The sequence below is a fragment of the Centruroides sculpturatus genome, unplaced genomic scaffold (assembly GCF_000671375.1).
Source record: "Centruroides sculpturatus isolate CEXI.00-Female unplaced genomic scaffold, Cexi_2.0 scaffold612, whole genome shotgun sequence".
In the NCBI taxonomy this organism is placed as follows: domain Eukaryota; kingdom Metazoa; phylum Arthropoda; class Arachnida; order Scorpiones; family Buthidae; genus Centruroides; species Centruroides sculpturatus.
In genome coordinates this window covers 459,840-477,584 of record NW_019384966.1, presented here as the reverse complement: position 1 = coordinate 477,584, position 17,745 = coordinate 459,840, and the positions used below count along the sequence as shown (strand labels likewise).

General features: G+C 30.6%; 3 protein-coding genes across 5 annotated transcripts in view; 2 read left to right on the top strand and 1 right to left on the bottom strand.

The window, feature by feature from the left end:
• The window catches only part of LOC111632516 (parafibromin-like), a 5,217-nt gene extending 1,837 nt beyond the window's left edge, over positions 1-3,380 (top strand). The window contains exons 4-6 of the mRNA XM_023376948.1: positions 1,514-1,605; positions 2,568-2,709; positions 2,784-3,380. Coding sequence (XP_023232716.1) covers positions 1,514-1,605; positions 2,568-2,709; positions 2,784-2,820 — 271 coding nt within the window. The 3' untranslated portion in view covers positions 2,821-3,380. The remainder of the gene's footprint in view (positions 1-1,513; positions 1,606-2,567; positions 2,710-2,783) is intronic.
• A 1,887-nt stretch (positions 3,381-5,267) lies between these two features.
• LOC111632515 (serine/threonine-protein kinase PINK1, mitochondrial-like) lies at positions 5,268-7,265 on the bottom strand. Its single transcript, XM_023376947.1, has one exon. The coding sequence runs from the start codon at positions 7,134-7,136 to the stop codon at positions 5,433-5,435; it is 1,704 nt and encodes a 567-aa protein (XP_023232715.1). The 5' UTR covers positions 7,137-7,265; the 3' UTR covers positions 5,268-5,432.
• A 269-nt stretch (positions 7,266-7,534) lies between these two features.
• The window catches only part of LOC111632518 (small RNA 2'-O-methyltransferase-like), a 45,725-nt gene continuing 35,514 nt past the window's right edge, over positions 7,535-17,745 (top strand). Inside the window, exons 1-3 of one of the 3 annotated variants that reach the window (XM_023376950.1) lie at positions 7,535-7,638; positions 12,508-12,547; positions 12,625-12,765. In XM_023376950.1, the coding sequence (XP_023232718.1) occupies positions 12,527-12,547; positions 12,625-12,765 (162 nt within the window). In that variant the 5' untranslated portion in view covers positions 7,535-7,638; positions 12,508-12,526. Of the gene's footprint in view, positions 7,643-7,679; positions 7,704-12,507; positions 12,548-12,624; positions 12,766-17,745 lie in introns of those variants that run through there. The other 2 variants (XM_023376953.1, XM_023376952.1) reach the window with 2 other exon arrangements.

Genomic DNA, 17,745 nt, shown 5'->3' with positions numbered 1-17,745 from the left:
TGTTCCGCGATGAAAACCAGCTTTAAGCAACGGCGTAGTCGAACGGTGTAAGTAATCCTAAAATTTTTTGTTTATAGCATAGTTTGTACGGATTACTCCCAAAAAATTATACGTGTTTTGGAAATGTTGAGTGGAATTAGTCTAGAATCGGTTAATTTTATAGAAGAAAAGCTTTCGAACAGCCTTAGTCCGTAAAGTTCCCACCTATCGGGCTGCGATTGGCTCACTCCTACAACGTAATTTTCGGTTAGCGTGGAACGTATCTAAGCGTTATAGGGGGGTCTACTGTATAATACTGTACAGATGATAGCAAACTCAATTTAGCCACCTAAACTCTCCGTAGAGTGGTGCTGGGCGGCGGAAAGTAGTTCGGCTGCTCGTCCACTATTGGTCCAGATTCAACCAATCTTGTCATGACAGGAGTCGGTGACGACATTTTACGAGTCACTTTATATGAATACTGCTACAATTTTTTCGCTACGTTATAGAAATTTCCGTTATAGGAATCCACGTTATGGGGAGTCGACTGTACTAAATTTTTGAACCACAGTTTACCTTGTTATTTATTTACTTTATTTCTTTTTGCACACCATCAATTTCATTTTTTTAATTTGAGTGTAAGAATAAGTTTTTGCACATTACGCATGTATTTTGTGTAATTGGAAATTGCCATTTTGCATTATTATTCATAGGAGAATGTAACTATGCAGTTTACATATACAATACTACAGGGGTAATGCATTTGTTACATGCAAGCTTCACATGTTAAAATTTTCTGTTGTATTCCATTATGCACTTGATACGAATCATTGATAATAGGCATTAATTTATTGTCCTAGATTCCTATGTAACATGTCACTGTTGCATATGTTTTTTACATGCATGAGAAATAAGTTTTACATACATGTTTTATATATAGTTCTTAAAATAAGTTCTCTAATATTTTGAGATTATTATGTATTATTGTGTAAAAATCTAGGTCCCTAAAAATGATTCTTAGTTATGAGCAATGTTTAATTATTAATTTGAATTGCATCTCTCTGAAATCATATATTTTAGTATAACATTATTTCAAAGTTATCTTGAAAACTTGTTCTATTTTTTCTTAAGTTAATTAACAGAGAGCATTTATTTAATTTAACAAAATAAAAATTATCATTTTGTCATCTACTTGAAATACCACAGGTTGATAGCTTAGACATTATTTAGTTGCTGTATCTTTGAACATGAAAAATTTGACAGAATGTATATGAATGATGTTATATGGAACTTATTCATTGTTAACAAATGTAAATAAACATTTATTAACAACAAACAAGTTTAGTTTTAACAAAAAATAATGATATTTTTGTAAATATCATCATTTTTTTTTATCATAAATTTAATAAATATCATATTTTTAAAATTTGATGGTTTGTGTTAGGATTATAATAGATTAAGATACTTTTATAAATATTATATTATGCTATTTGAATTTTAAATGTTTAATAAAACTATATATTTTTTATTTCAGGGATCGTGTTGTTGCAGTATTTGTCCAGGGACCTGCTTGGCAGTTTAAAGGTTGGCCTTGGGATGGAAATCCTGTTGAAATATTTTCAAGAAGTATGTATGGTGGTATTTTTATTTTTTTAATGTCTAAAATTTTTCTGTAGAAAATTATAATTTTTTTAAAATTCATAATTTTAATGTCTAATGATGATATTTACTTAAAAATTTTAGTAGTAATTAATGTTTTTTAGAGTTCTTACAAGTGAGTTTATATGTGAAAAGTTTTTGATTTTACTTTTTTTTATATATATTATTGTTTTAGTAGATATAATTTCTATAGATATATGTATAATACACTTTTTTCATAATTTTCATAGCAGATGTTTTAACAATACTCTAAAAACATTAAAACTCACTAAATTTTCCTTACCTCTAGAAAGATGGTGTTTATGCATTTGTTTGTATAATATTTTAATTTATTTTATTTTATTTTAATATTATTAATAGACAGAGTAGGTCTAGAATAAAGTTATTGTTCTTTGTAGTTTTTGAATCTTCACATCTTATTTTGTCATTATAATCAGTTAACTATAACTTTATTTCCATAAGAAATAGTTTGCAAAGACTGTACTCTTCCTTAAGAATTGTCTACAGGACTAAATTTCTTAATTATCATATGTTCACACTTTTATTAGCACACTGTTGTTGCTTCTAAATGAGACAGGTAACATGAAGGGATACATTATGTAGTATATAGTGATGATGTAGCTACTTTATTCTGTCGTTTTGTGCATGAAGTTAGTGAACAGACCATAGAAGTTTTGATTTTTAATTTGTTTAATAATGATGAATGTCTAATGTTCTAATGTAAAATTGAATTCAAAATCTTAATGAGTTTCAATAACTTTTGGTTTTATTGAATTAAATATTAATATTCAAAAACAATTAACATTTAAAATATTAAAAGCACACATAATTTTAAATAACTACAAATATCAATAACAAATTTATAATTGATTTTTGATCTAAAATTCAAAATTAATATTTGAGCACTGATTATAATTTTTCCTCCTCAGTGAAAGCATTTCATATCAAATGGGACGAAATGAGATTAGATTCCAATGTAGCAAAGTGGGCGGTGCATGTCATTCAGTTGAGTAAACAGAAACGTCACTTGGATCATGCAAATCTCTTAAAATTTTGGGAAGTTTTAGACAGGTTGGTATTACTTAAATGATACTTGTCACTTTGTTTTCTGTTGTTAATAATATGTTAATGTTTTTCTTTTACAGTTTTATGGTGAAACATAAACATCACTTGCGTTTCTAATTACTTTTGGTTCAAATATAAAAGTGTTCTCGACCAATCTGACCAACAGGACTGTAGAGCGCATGCAAAAATTTCCATCTTTTTATCTGTTTTATAACAGAAATTGAGTCGTGCAGATCGGGCATGTTTGACAAAAGAAATTATTTTAAATCTTGGATTTAAATCACATTACCGTGTAATTGTTGTACAGTTTTTTAAAAACATAAAATTGTCATTTTTTGAGGCGGTATTATGTCATTACATAGTGCTGATATGCTCTTTGTATGAAATTTGTATTAGTATAGTTCTTCCATGGATCTGATTTGTCATAATTATCAATTCTGCACCAACAAAAATCATCGTCATGTAAGGAATGTTTTTTTTCCCTCCCCACTTATTAGCATCACATTTTAGGGAAACAAATCTAATTGTAAATAATTGATAACACTACAAAAGATATTTGGGGAATAAAGAAAAGGACTATATACAACTGTAAATAAAATGTTGCTAGATTATTGTTAACACAATTGTCTTCTAGCTTTTATAAATTTATGATTTAATTAAATTAGTTTTGAAATGAATGCTGTTTTTTTATTCCTTTTATTTTATTTTTTATTTTGGAAAGAATTTCTATTTATAATATCAAATTTTTCAGAAATTTCAATTATAAAATACACAGATAAAATATAATGGCAAATACTTTACTAAAATAATTTCAAACTTGCTGAATTACAAATACAGTAGAATCTCGATTAACCAAGGTTCCACATAATTACCCGAAATGAACCCATAAGCAAATACGCTACTATTTTTATACCATAATTCATAAAACAAAGTTTAAAACAGTAGCATGCATTCCAAAATGATTTTTCTGTTACCTTTTATCATATAACTTCAATATGAGAAACCATTTGTATTAAAATTTAACTGGAACTGCAATAATAAACATTTTTATTCTTAAAACTATTGTATCATATATTAACTATATTATAAATGATGTAAAAATTATTCTTATATATAATTAAATTCACAAAGTATAAAAAGAGGCTTAAAAGTGCTACCAAATAAATTTTTTATACTGTGTTTATAATTTTTAATCCAATACGGCCACGGCGGTCTGTTTTATCCAAGTTTTCAGTTAACCGAGGCGGCGACAATTCACATCTCAGATAATCGGGATTCTACTGTAACAATAAAACTTGTCGCGCAGAGGCAGCAATTTTTATTTCGTGATTTATTCATTTATTTTGTATACTATAAAGTAATAAATATTGGAAAAAGAAAGTTCTACAAATCTTAAAATTAAGAATTAGATACATTTCTAAGGTGTAACTATTACTTCTTTTAACAACGTACCAAGTTAGGGATAAGAATTTTATGGTAATCTGATAACTGATTTAAAAGTGAAAATCAGATTATTGTTAATTATATTCAAAAAATAACTTTTTTATTAAATTTCTATATTTATTTTACATTGGTTAAATTGTCATCTTTTTATTGACAAATAAGAAAATAATTATCTTGATCCAATTGGGTAGTTTTTTTTCCTTTTGTAAGCTGAAATGATGACAATTTTTTAGAATTTATGATGCTTTCCTATACAAATTATTCAACTCATGACATTCTTAGATTTATGATGCTAGTACAGATGCTAAATTTCTTTCTTTAATTCTAAAAGTTTATTTTGCAATATTTTAATACTTAATTTATACTTTGTCCTTAGAAAATTTATAATTTTAAGTTGCTAATATTTCATTTTTATAATGAATAATTTATTTTTTATTCAGTTATGGTTTAACTGTAAATGATGACAAACAATTGTCATTGCACTGTATTTCCAGAATAGCTTGGAGAGTAGAAAGAGGGCAGAAAACTCAAAGTGAATATCTATTAATATTTTAAAACTAAATCAGATATTACTCAAAGTTACATTAAAGAAGTAAATATTTTAATAATGGAGAATGTTTGAACTAACAAAACTTTCTGCAACTTGATCAGTTTAATATTACCAAAAAGAAAATTATATTACTGTCAAATTCTGCTTTATATCAATAGAATACAGCAAGAGTTTAGAAACATGTATTGAAGCATTTTCCTTTTAAAACTCTGTCATATATTCACCGAATAATTAATATTGGTACATTCAAACATATTTTTAATAAATACCAATTTCTAATATGTTTATACATTTTGATGTTCACTCAAAAATATTAAATTAAAATGGTAACTATAAAAATATATTAAGAACTCCGATACTTTTTATTTTTGAAGTATTCAATAAATTCTTAAATCTATAAAATTATTTTTTGTTAAAATTATTTTAAATTTTTATAATTATACTTAACGATCGTGTGAAGTTAAATACATTTTATATTTTGCAATTGGCACATTTTCATTTCCTTATCGAAGTGTGTCATTAAAAATTTCAAAAATTTTCCAGAATATTTTTAAAATCAAACACATTGAAATTAAACCAAACTATGCTTTATTAAATATACAACTATTAACTATTGTTTCACACAATTCTGTGAAAATTCTGGATGTTTAATATTCACTATTTCTGTTATTAAAAATTTTTTAATTCTAAAAACAACTATGTGGAAACGCAACAAAATATAAAAATAATTATGGATTCAATCCGAAGAAATATATTCTAGTGCTTCTAGAACTTCGGATAACTGAAAACGAGAAAAGAAGGTGATGCACAATTGTTGTTCGACGGGTCTCTGTAGCCCGTTCCGACCGGCTCGACATATTGTGATTCCTGCGGTGCAGACCAGCCATTCGAGGACCTTTCGATAGTCATTTGGATCGTACTGCATCGTCCAGCGAGGCGGTGCTAAAATTAAAAGTTGACAGACGGTGGCGGCTAAGGTCGGACTGGGTCTTTGGCGAAAGTCTCTCTTCAAAATATCCTTAATTAATTTCTTAAGCGGAGAAGGAACAAGTTCGGGTAAAGGCGGAAGATCTTTCTCGTCGTACGAGTAATTTTTCATCCGTTTATCAGAATCGGAATAAAATGGATTTTTACTGCCAAAAATGTCGTATGCCAACGTTCCCACGGTCCACAAATCCGCTCTCGAATAATCGACGGAGGAGAAAAAACCGGGTTTTGCCGTTATCACCTCCGGTGCCATCAAAGCTACGTTTCCACCTTTACATATTTCGTCCGAATAATAGGGCATCCGTAGACTCTTTCCGGAAAAGCAACACCCGAAGTCCGTAATTACCAAATGAGGATTGGCCAATCCCCGAGCGAGATCGAGCAATACGTTATCCAACTTGAGATCTCTGTGAGCTATTTGATGTCGAACGAGATGGCAAACGCCTTCCAACAACTGAGTCAACAGCAACAGAGAGGTATGCGGCGTGGGTTTGTGTCTGTCTAAATATTCGAGAAGAGTGCAGTGGTAACGCTTCATGACCAGAAAGAGCGTCATGTTCCGACCCAATCCGTTTTTATTCAATTTAAAAGGAAGGGCATCCGGAAATAATTCCATAGCTTTAGGCAGTAACGGAAATTTATCCACAAAAGCAAAATACATTTCCACCACGTTAGCGTGGGGAGGCAATTTTTTCTGCTCTCCGTCCATCATCACGGATACATTTTTGCCAAACATTCCACCTCTAGCGGGTATCATTTCCTTATTCATGGCCTTCCAGATGGCGACGGCATTCGACTCCGCGTCGTAATTGAACATCATCTTGATGGCAATATCGTAAGGATCCAGGGATCCGACGGGCAGAGCGGCGCAAGTCGGAGGATCCGTCGATTCGACGGGAGCTTTGGAAGCGGAACCCTTCAGGCGTGCGCCGTGCACCACCGCATTGCATCCTTTAGCCAGTACGTTTCCGATTTCGAAGTCGCTAAAACTACCCGAGAAACCGTAATCGGAGAGCGTGACGAAAGGCACGTAATTAGAAAGGAGATTTCTAATTTCCCAAGGAACGGCTTCGAGTTCTTGTTTTTCGGTCAGCAGCGAAGGGCCTCGGGCAAGGGACAGTCCAACAAAACAGAAAATGGGAACTCTCATTCCATTAGCACACATCAACTCTTTTACAGCATTTCTTCTTAAAATTGCAGCAAACGAATTGGAAGAACATCTTGTTATAATCTGTTGTACGAGGGACTGTTTAAAGGCGATTATTTTTCCAAAAACTCCTCTGTTTCCCGGCGATTTCTGGACCACAAGCAATTTGTTTCTTGCCGAATATTTTGGATCGAGTCTAAACAGACTACGTAACAGCACGCGCCCATTGGCAATCGTCTCCTTTACGTAAGAATTCCAACTTCGTCGAGTTTTTTGCACGTAGCGAAGCGAACGAATTATTGTCATTTTGGATTTTTTGTCCAGTTATTCCCGCTTTTCTTTAACATCGAAGCGCAAATTTATCTCTTGTCAACATGGTGGAACAGAGACTGCGAAGGAGGAAAACATCTGCACCGATCTCCCGTCTGATTGGTCGAGCGGGTCACGAGGTCTTTTAAAGGTCATGTGATGCGATGGAAATAACGTAATGTTAAAATGGAAGTTTCAAATCCCGTACGTTAAAAATAAATACATTCCTTAATTTTTTATTAACTTACTAACTTATTAGATAATTAGTAAGTTAAAAAGTGTATATAAAAATTACGTTCGGTAAAATTTTACTCGGAAAAATTTCGCTAAACACGAAGAATAAATTATTAAAAACATAATTAATTTTCTTAATAAAAATAGCGGACGACGTATATAAGCGAATATTTTAAAAAATATTTTACGTTAAAAATAATACTTAATTACGTATTGAATTAAATTTTCAAGTTTAGGGAAAATTGTGTTGACATCGCCACGTGACGTGAGTATGTGCGAGGTGCCAAAAACGAATAAGTTTGGCTTGGTTTTTAACCTTCCCTTTATAATGTAAATTACCTATAGTATCTATTGGAAATATATTGTTCATTTAGTAAAATTCAAGCTCTGAATGAGGGGTTTCGAATCCCCGAGAATTGTAGACCCCTATACCAGCAAAAATGTCAAAGGAACCATAGCTGTACATGTCGCCCTTTGGCTCCAAAGGTCAGTCCGTACGTACTCGGGCACTTCGGTGGGCCGAACCCTCACGTCCCCTAAAACTATATAACGTCGAGTAATTTGCAGTCGAGTGGGCTAAATAGTTAATCGCCGCGGTCTTAGCGGAGCGATGTGACTCGCAATGTCGCACGACCCGATTTCGGGGGCCGTGTCTGCAAAGGGTCTCTCGTAGAGATATGCTTCCTTTGACTTTTTCGCTCCCGTGGATGTGCTTTACGGCTTTGACCAGGCCCCGACCGTCTCGTTTGGAGCTCGAATTGTACCACTTTTTATGCTGTTTATTATCGTTTATCCTTAATGTATGGTTATATTTCCTGAAGAGTGGCCGGAAGTATGTTATTTGGATGATGACAGATATGTGTATACTGTACGTTTTGAGAAAAAATTTTCATACAGTTTATTACGTGTATGAAAACTATTTATATACAGCATTTGATTTGTGTTTCAATTCTTTCAATCTGATGATAGAATTGAAACACATTAGCATTAAAAGAAAGAATTAAAACAAATTGAAGTTGAATATGTTATCGTGAAATGTTAATGTTATATAATAATAAATTTTATAAAGAAGCCTGTAGAAGTTTTTATAAATCTGAAGATTCTATATCAATTAATGGAATAGCATTTATAATTTTTTGTACTAATCTTTCATTCGTTATATTCAGTAGTGATTAGATTCAATTGCTCCAAATCTATTTCAATGACTTTTCATGCTACTTTAGAATTTTATTTTAATATAAGGATTTTTAATGTATAAAGAGCTTCGATTTTAAAATAGTATACTTTTGAAGCTAAAGATCTGTGCCATGATGCCATAATCTGTGTATAGTTTGTAAGATATAAGTTTTTTTTCTTTCTTTCTTCTTTCTATCGTTCTCTAATTTCTTTGTTCTCCAAAATTTGAGAACTTTCTATTCGTGCCCAAATCCCGAAGGTGTGGAGGTGAACGGCGGGTAGAGGAAAGTCCCGGGGCGGTCCGAAGGTGGACGGAGGACACTTTTTGGGTAGATGGCAGAGATCGGACGGATCGTGGAGACTCTGGGTCGTTTTGTCGGTAGAAGACTAGAGTACGGAAGCGTAGTGTAAAAGCGAGGAATAGGGGAAAGAGACGACGTAGTAGGAGTTTTTCGGTGTGTTACCATAGGGATGTTGAAGCGAGTAGAGTACCGATCTGGCGAGACAAAGGAATTTAAGTCCACCTATACCACCAGGGAACGAAATCAACAAAAAGAAGAAACAATTGGGTACCCCTAACCTATCTTTCTTCTTCCTTCATCTTTCTACGTGTGTCTTCTATTATTTTGATATAAGTAGGTTAAGGTAAATTTAAGAAAAAACCGCGGCCCGCAACGGCAGACTGTCAAAATATGTATGTTGGACAACTCCAGGCATCTAAAGGATTGTAACAAAGTTTTGTTTTTTATCTGATTTTGTATATCTTTGTGTCATGAAAAACCCCCTGTTTTCTTGTACTTGCCTCATAGTTGGAGCCTGTATCAATCCAAGAGAACAAAACTCTCGTGTTCATACTTGATGATAAAGTTTTGTTCGTTGTATTATATCCTGTCTTCGTTCTAGTAACCTCAAACATCATAGATCTTCAATCTTATTTTAACTGCTAACATTATCAGTTTTTTATATTATAAATCTCCAGTTTTTAGCCTTCTCTATAAAAATTATTATGGTATACAAAAATTGGTGATTACCTGGAAATCAATAAATATTAATTTTTGACAAGAGAATATTTTTATAATTTGTTTGTTATTTACTAAATGTGGATAAAATGGTATGACCAGTAAGATTCCATCTCTGAATGGGGTGGTTGGGACCATATGAAAGCTGTAGACCATACCTGTAGGAGTAAAAAAGTCAAAGGAATCGATGATCTGCGTATGACCATTAGCTATAGTCTTCCCGAAATCAGCCTATCTGGAATTTTGAAGACCCTCAAAAATGGAATAAAATTTAAAAATGAAAAAATTTGCAATATTTCTCAAAACAATGCTAAAAATCAACTGTTGTCCACTTTACTAGAAATGACTAAAAGCACATAAATCACAAAAATGTCATTGCATCAACTATTACTATGATGCAATCAGTCACATTGCACACACTGTTAAGTCTGTTACATGTGCTGATTTTGGCAGATTCTATCTCATGAATGAAGGGTCACATGTAGACCTTTGGTGCCTTTGAGTTTTTTTACTCCTTTAGGCATGGCCAACTGCTATGATGAGTTCCCAACTGTCTCAATGGGCTACAATTTGAAAAAATTGTAGACCTATAACTGTCTTTTTGTAATCTCAAGAATGGTGTTAGGTAATTCAAGAGCAGATATGAAAAGCTTAGGAGCCAGAGGCCTTGATTAAATTATATATGAATCTCTGATGCAAACTGGAAGTCATATTACTTAAATTCAAAAATTTCCTCTGAAAGGAGCTAGATAGATGACTGGCATGACTCCATTTGTTAAGTTCAATTGTAACATGTGTCAGGTGTGTGGATGTCAGCAAGTGTTGATGGACAGTCCACAGCTTTGTCACATGTGTCAGGTGGGTGAGGTAATAGTATCCCTAAGAATGCGGGGGAGATTGTCCTGCCTAGAGATTGTGAGAAAGAGAAAATTTGTGCCCTTCTCTTAGTGTGTGTTGAGTCAGTGTTGTTGTGTATCAAGTCAGTACTGACCGGGGTCCTAACCAGAGTGGGTAGCTATGTGGCTGGTCAAGAACCAGTATTGTAATTATCAAATAATTGTCGGGTGCCAGAGTGTTGCTCGATTGTGGAGTGCCAGAGTGTCACTCGCTGATTTGGAGACATTAAAGTGTAATTGTGTTGTTATTGTTAGAAAGGAAGTGTGTACTGTGTTCTTTTAGACCATGTAAATGGGAACATTTTACACCACCATCATCACAACATCATTTTATACACCATTGCTAACAGAAAAGTATGATGCACAGGGGCAAGACACTACAGAACTAATTTGAGGTGGAAAGCATATATTTTATCAATAAATTAAAAATATGATTAGAAATTGCAGCCCTGCATTGTGATGATGTTTCAAAGCTAGAATCTTACCAAATAACTGATTATTATATGGTGTTAAATGATATTAGAATATTGTTTGTTGAATTACATATAAAAGTATCATTGTAAAAATAAATTTATATTTTGTCTTAGAAATTTCTCAAAAGATCAAAAAATAATCCAGCAGATATTGCTTTGACTCTTGCTTTGGTATAGTTGGAATCTATAAATATGTTTCATTCTTATCTTTTAAATAAATAAAGAACTTTTTTATTAAAGTAATATAATATTTCAGTTATGTAATGTGATTCTTTTTTATTTGCATGCATTCCATATTTAGAAAATAATAATAAATATTGAATTTAAAATTAAATATAACTTATCTTAAATTGTAATTTTTGTAAATATATAGTTAATTATGTTCTTAGTTCATAAATTTGTTAAAGTTTTGTCAACATAAAGAATCATGAAAACTGCCCAATAATTAATAATCAGATTTAACATTGGCAGTGAGTCCAGAGTTAATTTAGAAACTTGTCAACACTTCAAAGTTTCAAAATATAAAAACACTGTTTATTGAAGTCAAAATGGTTAAAATATAAAATAACTTTTGTATACTTTGACTTCTCAGGTCTGTTTTCTGTGGACAGAAATAAAATCTAAATCTGAATTTTCTGCACACTGTGTTTGGATCTTGCTTGAAAGTGGACGTAAGTCCAAATGTACTAAAGAAGTTATTTTATTTTATGTTTTAACCATTTTGACTCCAATAAAACAATAATTTAGAGTTTGTTTTTGTAATATTGTCAATTCAAATAACAGCTTTATACTTTCATTCGTCTTAATCCAGCTTGAATGATTACCAGACATTTCTAATCAGTCATGAACAAGTACTGAGATAAATGGACAAAGATAATTTTTATAAATAATGTTTCAAATGTCTTGCCAAATCTAAAATCTGATGTAACCTGTAACTTCTGGTTCTTAAATGTCATTTGCTGTTTCACTACTGTTCTGCATCCTCCATACTTCTCAGATCTGGCACTGTCGAGCAGTGGCGCGCACAAAATTTAATCTTGGGGAGTCGAGTTGAACGGATAAGAACATTTTTGATGAAAGTTCAATAAAATTCCCACCTTGTGACCATTAATTCATAAGTAATAGAATGCACAACAAGTAAAAGTAAATTCTAATTAAGAAAAAAGTTTTGAAAAATTTACTAGTGTTTTCCTTTTTTGCTTTGGGGGCCAGAGTCTCTTGGCCCCTCTGGGTGTGCCACTGCCATCAATCAAGACTTCTGATTGTTTACAAAATTAAAGGAATTGTTGAAATGGTCAACACTTTCCATTGGATGCTAAAGTTCAAGTTGTGTATGAATTGAGGAGACAAATTTTTCATATGTGGAATGCTAAAATGGATTGAATGTATGAAAAATGTGTCACTATAAATGATGAAAATAAATCACTTTTTACTATTATTTAAAATTGATTGCCTTTTCTAATGCTTCCTAAACTAATTTATAAAAAATGAAGTCTTTATTTACTAATCAGCTCATGTAAAATAATATAATAAAATTGAAACATAAATATGTTTTAAAATTAATTTGCAGAATTTCAGAAGAATAAAAAATGAATGAATCTAATGATGCAGTAAGTCACAAAATATTTTTTTGTGTGTGTTATACTTTGATATAAAATTATATTTATTATTTACATTTATTAATTAGGTAGATGAAGAAAATAAAGTTTCTAATTGTAATAATGAACAAGATGTTGAAAATAAATCATCACTATTTTCTACTCCTTTATACATCCAAAGATATGCTATGGCTAAAAATATTTTGTCTGACGAACCTGGAATTAAGAAGGTAAAGTACTTTCATTTATGAGTGAGTTAATTTTTCTTATTGCTGCAATAAAGGACAATTCATTAATCTCTCAGTCATCTGGCCATCTAAGTAAACTTATAAGACCAAATTTGTATCTCACTAATACCACTAAAATAGTCTATGTAGATAATGCTTCGACACCCACCCTCACGTTCATGTACAGTACAATGAAGTATTATACTTTTTGTGATCCTCTCCTTTCCTTAAACTCTACACATAAATAATGGATAGCCTGAACTATTTAAGCTATCTTGAAAGAGATTTATTACAGAAGACAATTATTTTTATTAAAATATTCTCATAATTTCTACACATATTAGTATACATTTCACATAATTTTATCCTCTTCAAATGCTTTACAAAGAAATATTCTATAGCCAGACAATATTCATATATGTAGCATAAGTCATTATGCATTCTACTGTCTTTTATTGGTATCTTGTACATGTTGGGTCAATGTCCTTCTTGTCATTCCTTAGCACCCCATATACTGTGGGATTTATCTTAAATATGATTTTCTTGTTAGTTTCAGTCAGTATTCATATACTGTATAACAATAGTAACACTAAGCATGAGAGATGAGATAATGAAAGAAAAAATAATTTCTATTTAAAAACACCAGTTCTGAGGTTCGGTAAAAATTTTCCACTTTTGTTAATGAAAAATTGCAGTCAATTCATACATCATTCACTTAAAAGTAATAGAGTTTTTGATATATGCTCATTGTCAAGAATTGACTATTAACCCAAAAATATTTGAAGTTTTAAGAATTTTTTCTCTTATAAAAGCCATTTGAGTTAGATTCACATTTTTGTTTTTATTCTTTCTGCCATGTGGACATTAAGGTATTTTTTCCCAAGCCGATCATGAAATTTGCTAGGTTCACAGTGGTGAGAGAGGAGCTCAACCTAGCTGGACAGATTTCTGAGGTTTTTCAACCACATGGATTTGATCCCAGGTCAATCAGAGTGGCAAGCCAACACATTAATCATCTCAGCCATCTGCTGGCTAAATTTGTAACATCCTTAACAATTGTCTCATAAAAGTGTTTTTAAAATTTAATTTTTACATACACTTTTTGAGGAAAATGTATTATATTCTAATTTTGCAGGGTTTTTTTTTTGTTTTTAATTGTTTTAATTAACAATTAAAACAATTAAAAGCAAATAATGTAAAAAAGTTAAAAACCCATGAGAAATATAATTGTTTTCTACACTATATCATTAATTTAACCTTTATCAAAATTGGATTATCAGTGTGATTTAAATAAAATTTGATTTGTGTTTTTAGAAATGATTGAAAATGTCTTTAAAAAAAAAGCATTTTTTCAATTTTTATCTTCTGAAATTGAAATCAGAACCAATACATTTATTATTGCTAAACTAGAGCTTGGGATATAATATCGATTTCTCTCACTATATGACAAATAGATGTATAATTTCTATCAATTTTGTCGAACTGAAATTTAAGGTAGATGAATAATTATACCATGTACAAAAAAGGCTCAATGATATAAAAAATATCTAATTAAAAATCCATATCAAACTTCAATATCTAAAAAATGATAATGGTTTGATGATAACTTTTTATTTTTATCAATTTAGAATTCTACATAATCAATCATTCTTGTCATAGTTAAATTAAGCCAATTAATCAAATTTAATTTATAGTCAGTAAAAGTAAATATAAAATAGTATCTTAGCTTTTAATTTCTAATCGAAATTAAACTTTTTAATTAGCATTTTTATTCATTCATAATATATTTTTATCTTCAATTATCTCTTTGTATATTTAAAACTTTTAGTAATTTTAATCGTGTCCTTTATTCAATTTCTAGTTTTATTCTTATGTGCCGACACAAAATATCAACATTGATTTATATTCTTATAGAGTTTTACAGTGATTCTTCTAGAAATTCAAAAACTTTTGCCAGTCATTTTACTACCTTTGGTTTTATATCATTACATTGATCTTTCATTGACTTATTATTCTGTACAAAAAGCAGACATTCACAGATGAATGTATCACCTCATCTGTTATTTTGATGTTGGTCAACAAATACTGTCACCCAGTAGCACGTAACTTCATATGACTCGGCCATGGGGGCTCTATGTGCAGTGTTGACTCCAAACATTTTTCTTCTGGGAAATTTTTTGTGGAAATATTTTCTTATAAGAGATTATTTTGGGCCCTGTTGTGGGGGCTCTAGGAAATCATCCTTTTTTTCTTGTAGGATAACACACCATCAGTGTTTCTAAGCCTTTTTCTGTAGAAATCAGTGCTCTTTGATTCTAGCCACTACTGTTTCGCTTGATCTATCAACTGCCAGTGAATGCCTTTAATATCTTTTTTAAATTTGGGAATAAAAAATATCTGATTTGGCTAGATACAAATATCTGATAAAAGTCTCAACAAGTTTATGCTCGCATCAATTAATTATAAATATAGCATTCTGTTTATGAATAATAACTGCTTTCTGGAAACTTTTTGAATGCTCCGTGTATTTGATGACTGAATGGCCAAAGTGGGAAAGACATCAATCTGCTGCTCTAAGGAAACCAGGCTCATGTCATGGTTGGATTTTCAGAAATTTTTCAAGCATGATTTGACTCATGTTGGGCCCATTCTTCACCAAATGGCTGTTGTATTTTAGTTTTGTCAAGCTCTTGATGGACATCTAAATAAGCCCTCTTGGTACCTTCACGGTGGAGACAAAAAGCAGAAAAAGAGGAAGGAAAGATCTAAGTTATTAATCAAAAACTGTATAATAATTTACTTACTATTGAAATATCAGGTCAGTCCATAAGTTCGTGTGCATTTTTATCTACAAAAAAAGCAACAAAAAATTTTAATTAAATTTTATTTCAATTTATAATGTATTCACCATTATTTTGTACAATTTCTTGCCATCTTGATGGTAGCTTGTTAATCCCATCTTTGTAAAATGATTTCGGTTTTGAATCAAAATATTCAGAAATAACCTTTTTTACATTGTTCTCATCCTCAAAAGTTTTCCCTTTAAAAAAATTCTGCAAACTCTGAAAAAGATGATAATCACTGGGAGCAATATCTGGCAAATATGGTGGATGAGGTAAAATTTTCCAGTTGAAGATTTTGAGTGGAGCAGTTGACGTTGTTGTCGATTAGCTATTGAAAGTTCACGTGGTATCCATTTTCCTAGCTTTGAAACTTTTCCGATTTGTTGTAGATGTCTATGAACAGTTCCACGGGATGAATTTAAACGTTCCGCAATTTCATCAACTGTTAAAGATGGTTCTGCTTCAACTAGTGCAGAGAGAGCATAATCATCAAAGTCAACAGGTCTTCCAGTACGAGCCTTATCCTCCACACTAAAATCATTATTTCTAAATCTTTCAAACCACTTCTGCGCAGTCCTTACTCTAATTACAGTTTGGTTATGAACAGTATTTAATTTTTTGGCTGCATTTGTAGCATTCTCATCACTTAAAAATAAAAAGTATAAAACATGTCTCTTATATTTGTCTGTTACTTCCATTTTAACAAAAATAAACAACTGAAATGTTCCCAATTCTGAACAGTATTATATGAATGAGATCCAATTTAACACTTCAGTGTAAAAAGTATCACATTAGACTGGCATTTTTAACAGCGAAACAAGATTTTTCTCAAGATCATAAAATAAGCACAAACTTATGGACTGACCTGATATATGAATAAATTTTAAATAAACAAACATTAACATAAATTGTGAAGGAATAAATATGTATTGATGAAAAATAAATGAAAATTGCATAGAAACTTTTAACTTTTACAATTCTGTCATTATTTTATGAATATCATCTATAAAAGTGTAAGGCTCTGCCGACTATGTGCGATTGTCGGGACGGTCAAGGGGTCATGACAGTTGTGTGGGAAATGAAATACTCACTGAGACAGGCTTACCATGTACTTTTTACTATTAAATTAAATATTAAATGCTCTCGTACACAATTTTCAAATTCCTTATATCACAATTTATGAGAAGAGAGTCAAATAAAGTCCAAATGTTGCATTGGATGTCTTCACTTGGTCCCTCGTAAGTAGTAGTGGTTTGACACATACTGATCACAAAATTAATTTCATGAGTAAATTTCAAATAAAAATTCGTTGAATGGAATTATTTCAGATCACAAAATTAATTTTTTGAATAAATTACTATCGAATAAATTAAAATTGCAAATAAAAATTTGTTGAATGGAATTATTTCAGATCACAAATCTTAATTTTATTTTAACAATAAGGTTATATTAATTATTAAATTTTAAATTAAATTAATTTTATTTTAACAATAAGACTGTATTAATTATTAAATTTAAATTTTATATTATTTTAACAATAAGTTTAATTATTAAAATGTTTTTATAACTTTGAATTAATACAGTATATTCTTTCTAATTATTATAAAATTAATTTGCAATAATTTCAGATAAAAAATTTCTTGAATAAATTAAGATAATAAATATTTATAAAACTTTCAATTCATTTTCATAAAATATCTTGTAACAATAAGACAAAGTTTCTGTATTATATCGAATAAAATTAAAACCCAATAATTGTATGAAATAATATAACACCAAAACAAAATTATTTTTGAATTTTATTTTTTTATTTTTACATTAATAGATTAAATTAGTTTATTATATTTAAGCTTTTTCCAGTTTTCTCATTCACTTTATCTAAAACATGGCACATTTCTGCTAATAAGTGGAGTAATAAGTTCTGGTGATTGTTTACAATATATTCCCGGTCTATTTTCTGATATTTTAAAATGTAACACCATGAAAGTTCATTTTGGAAGTCATCAATAAATTGCTGGTCAAGTATTTGGTAACGAGAAACATAATTCCAGTTTAGATAATCTTTTAATACGCGTAAAGTCATAGTTTTTAATCGTTGGTATTTTAAAATTTTTTTAATATCAAACTTATGTATGTATCG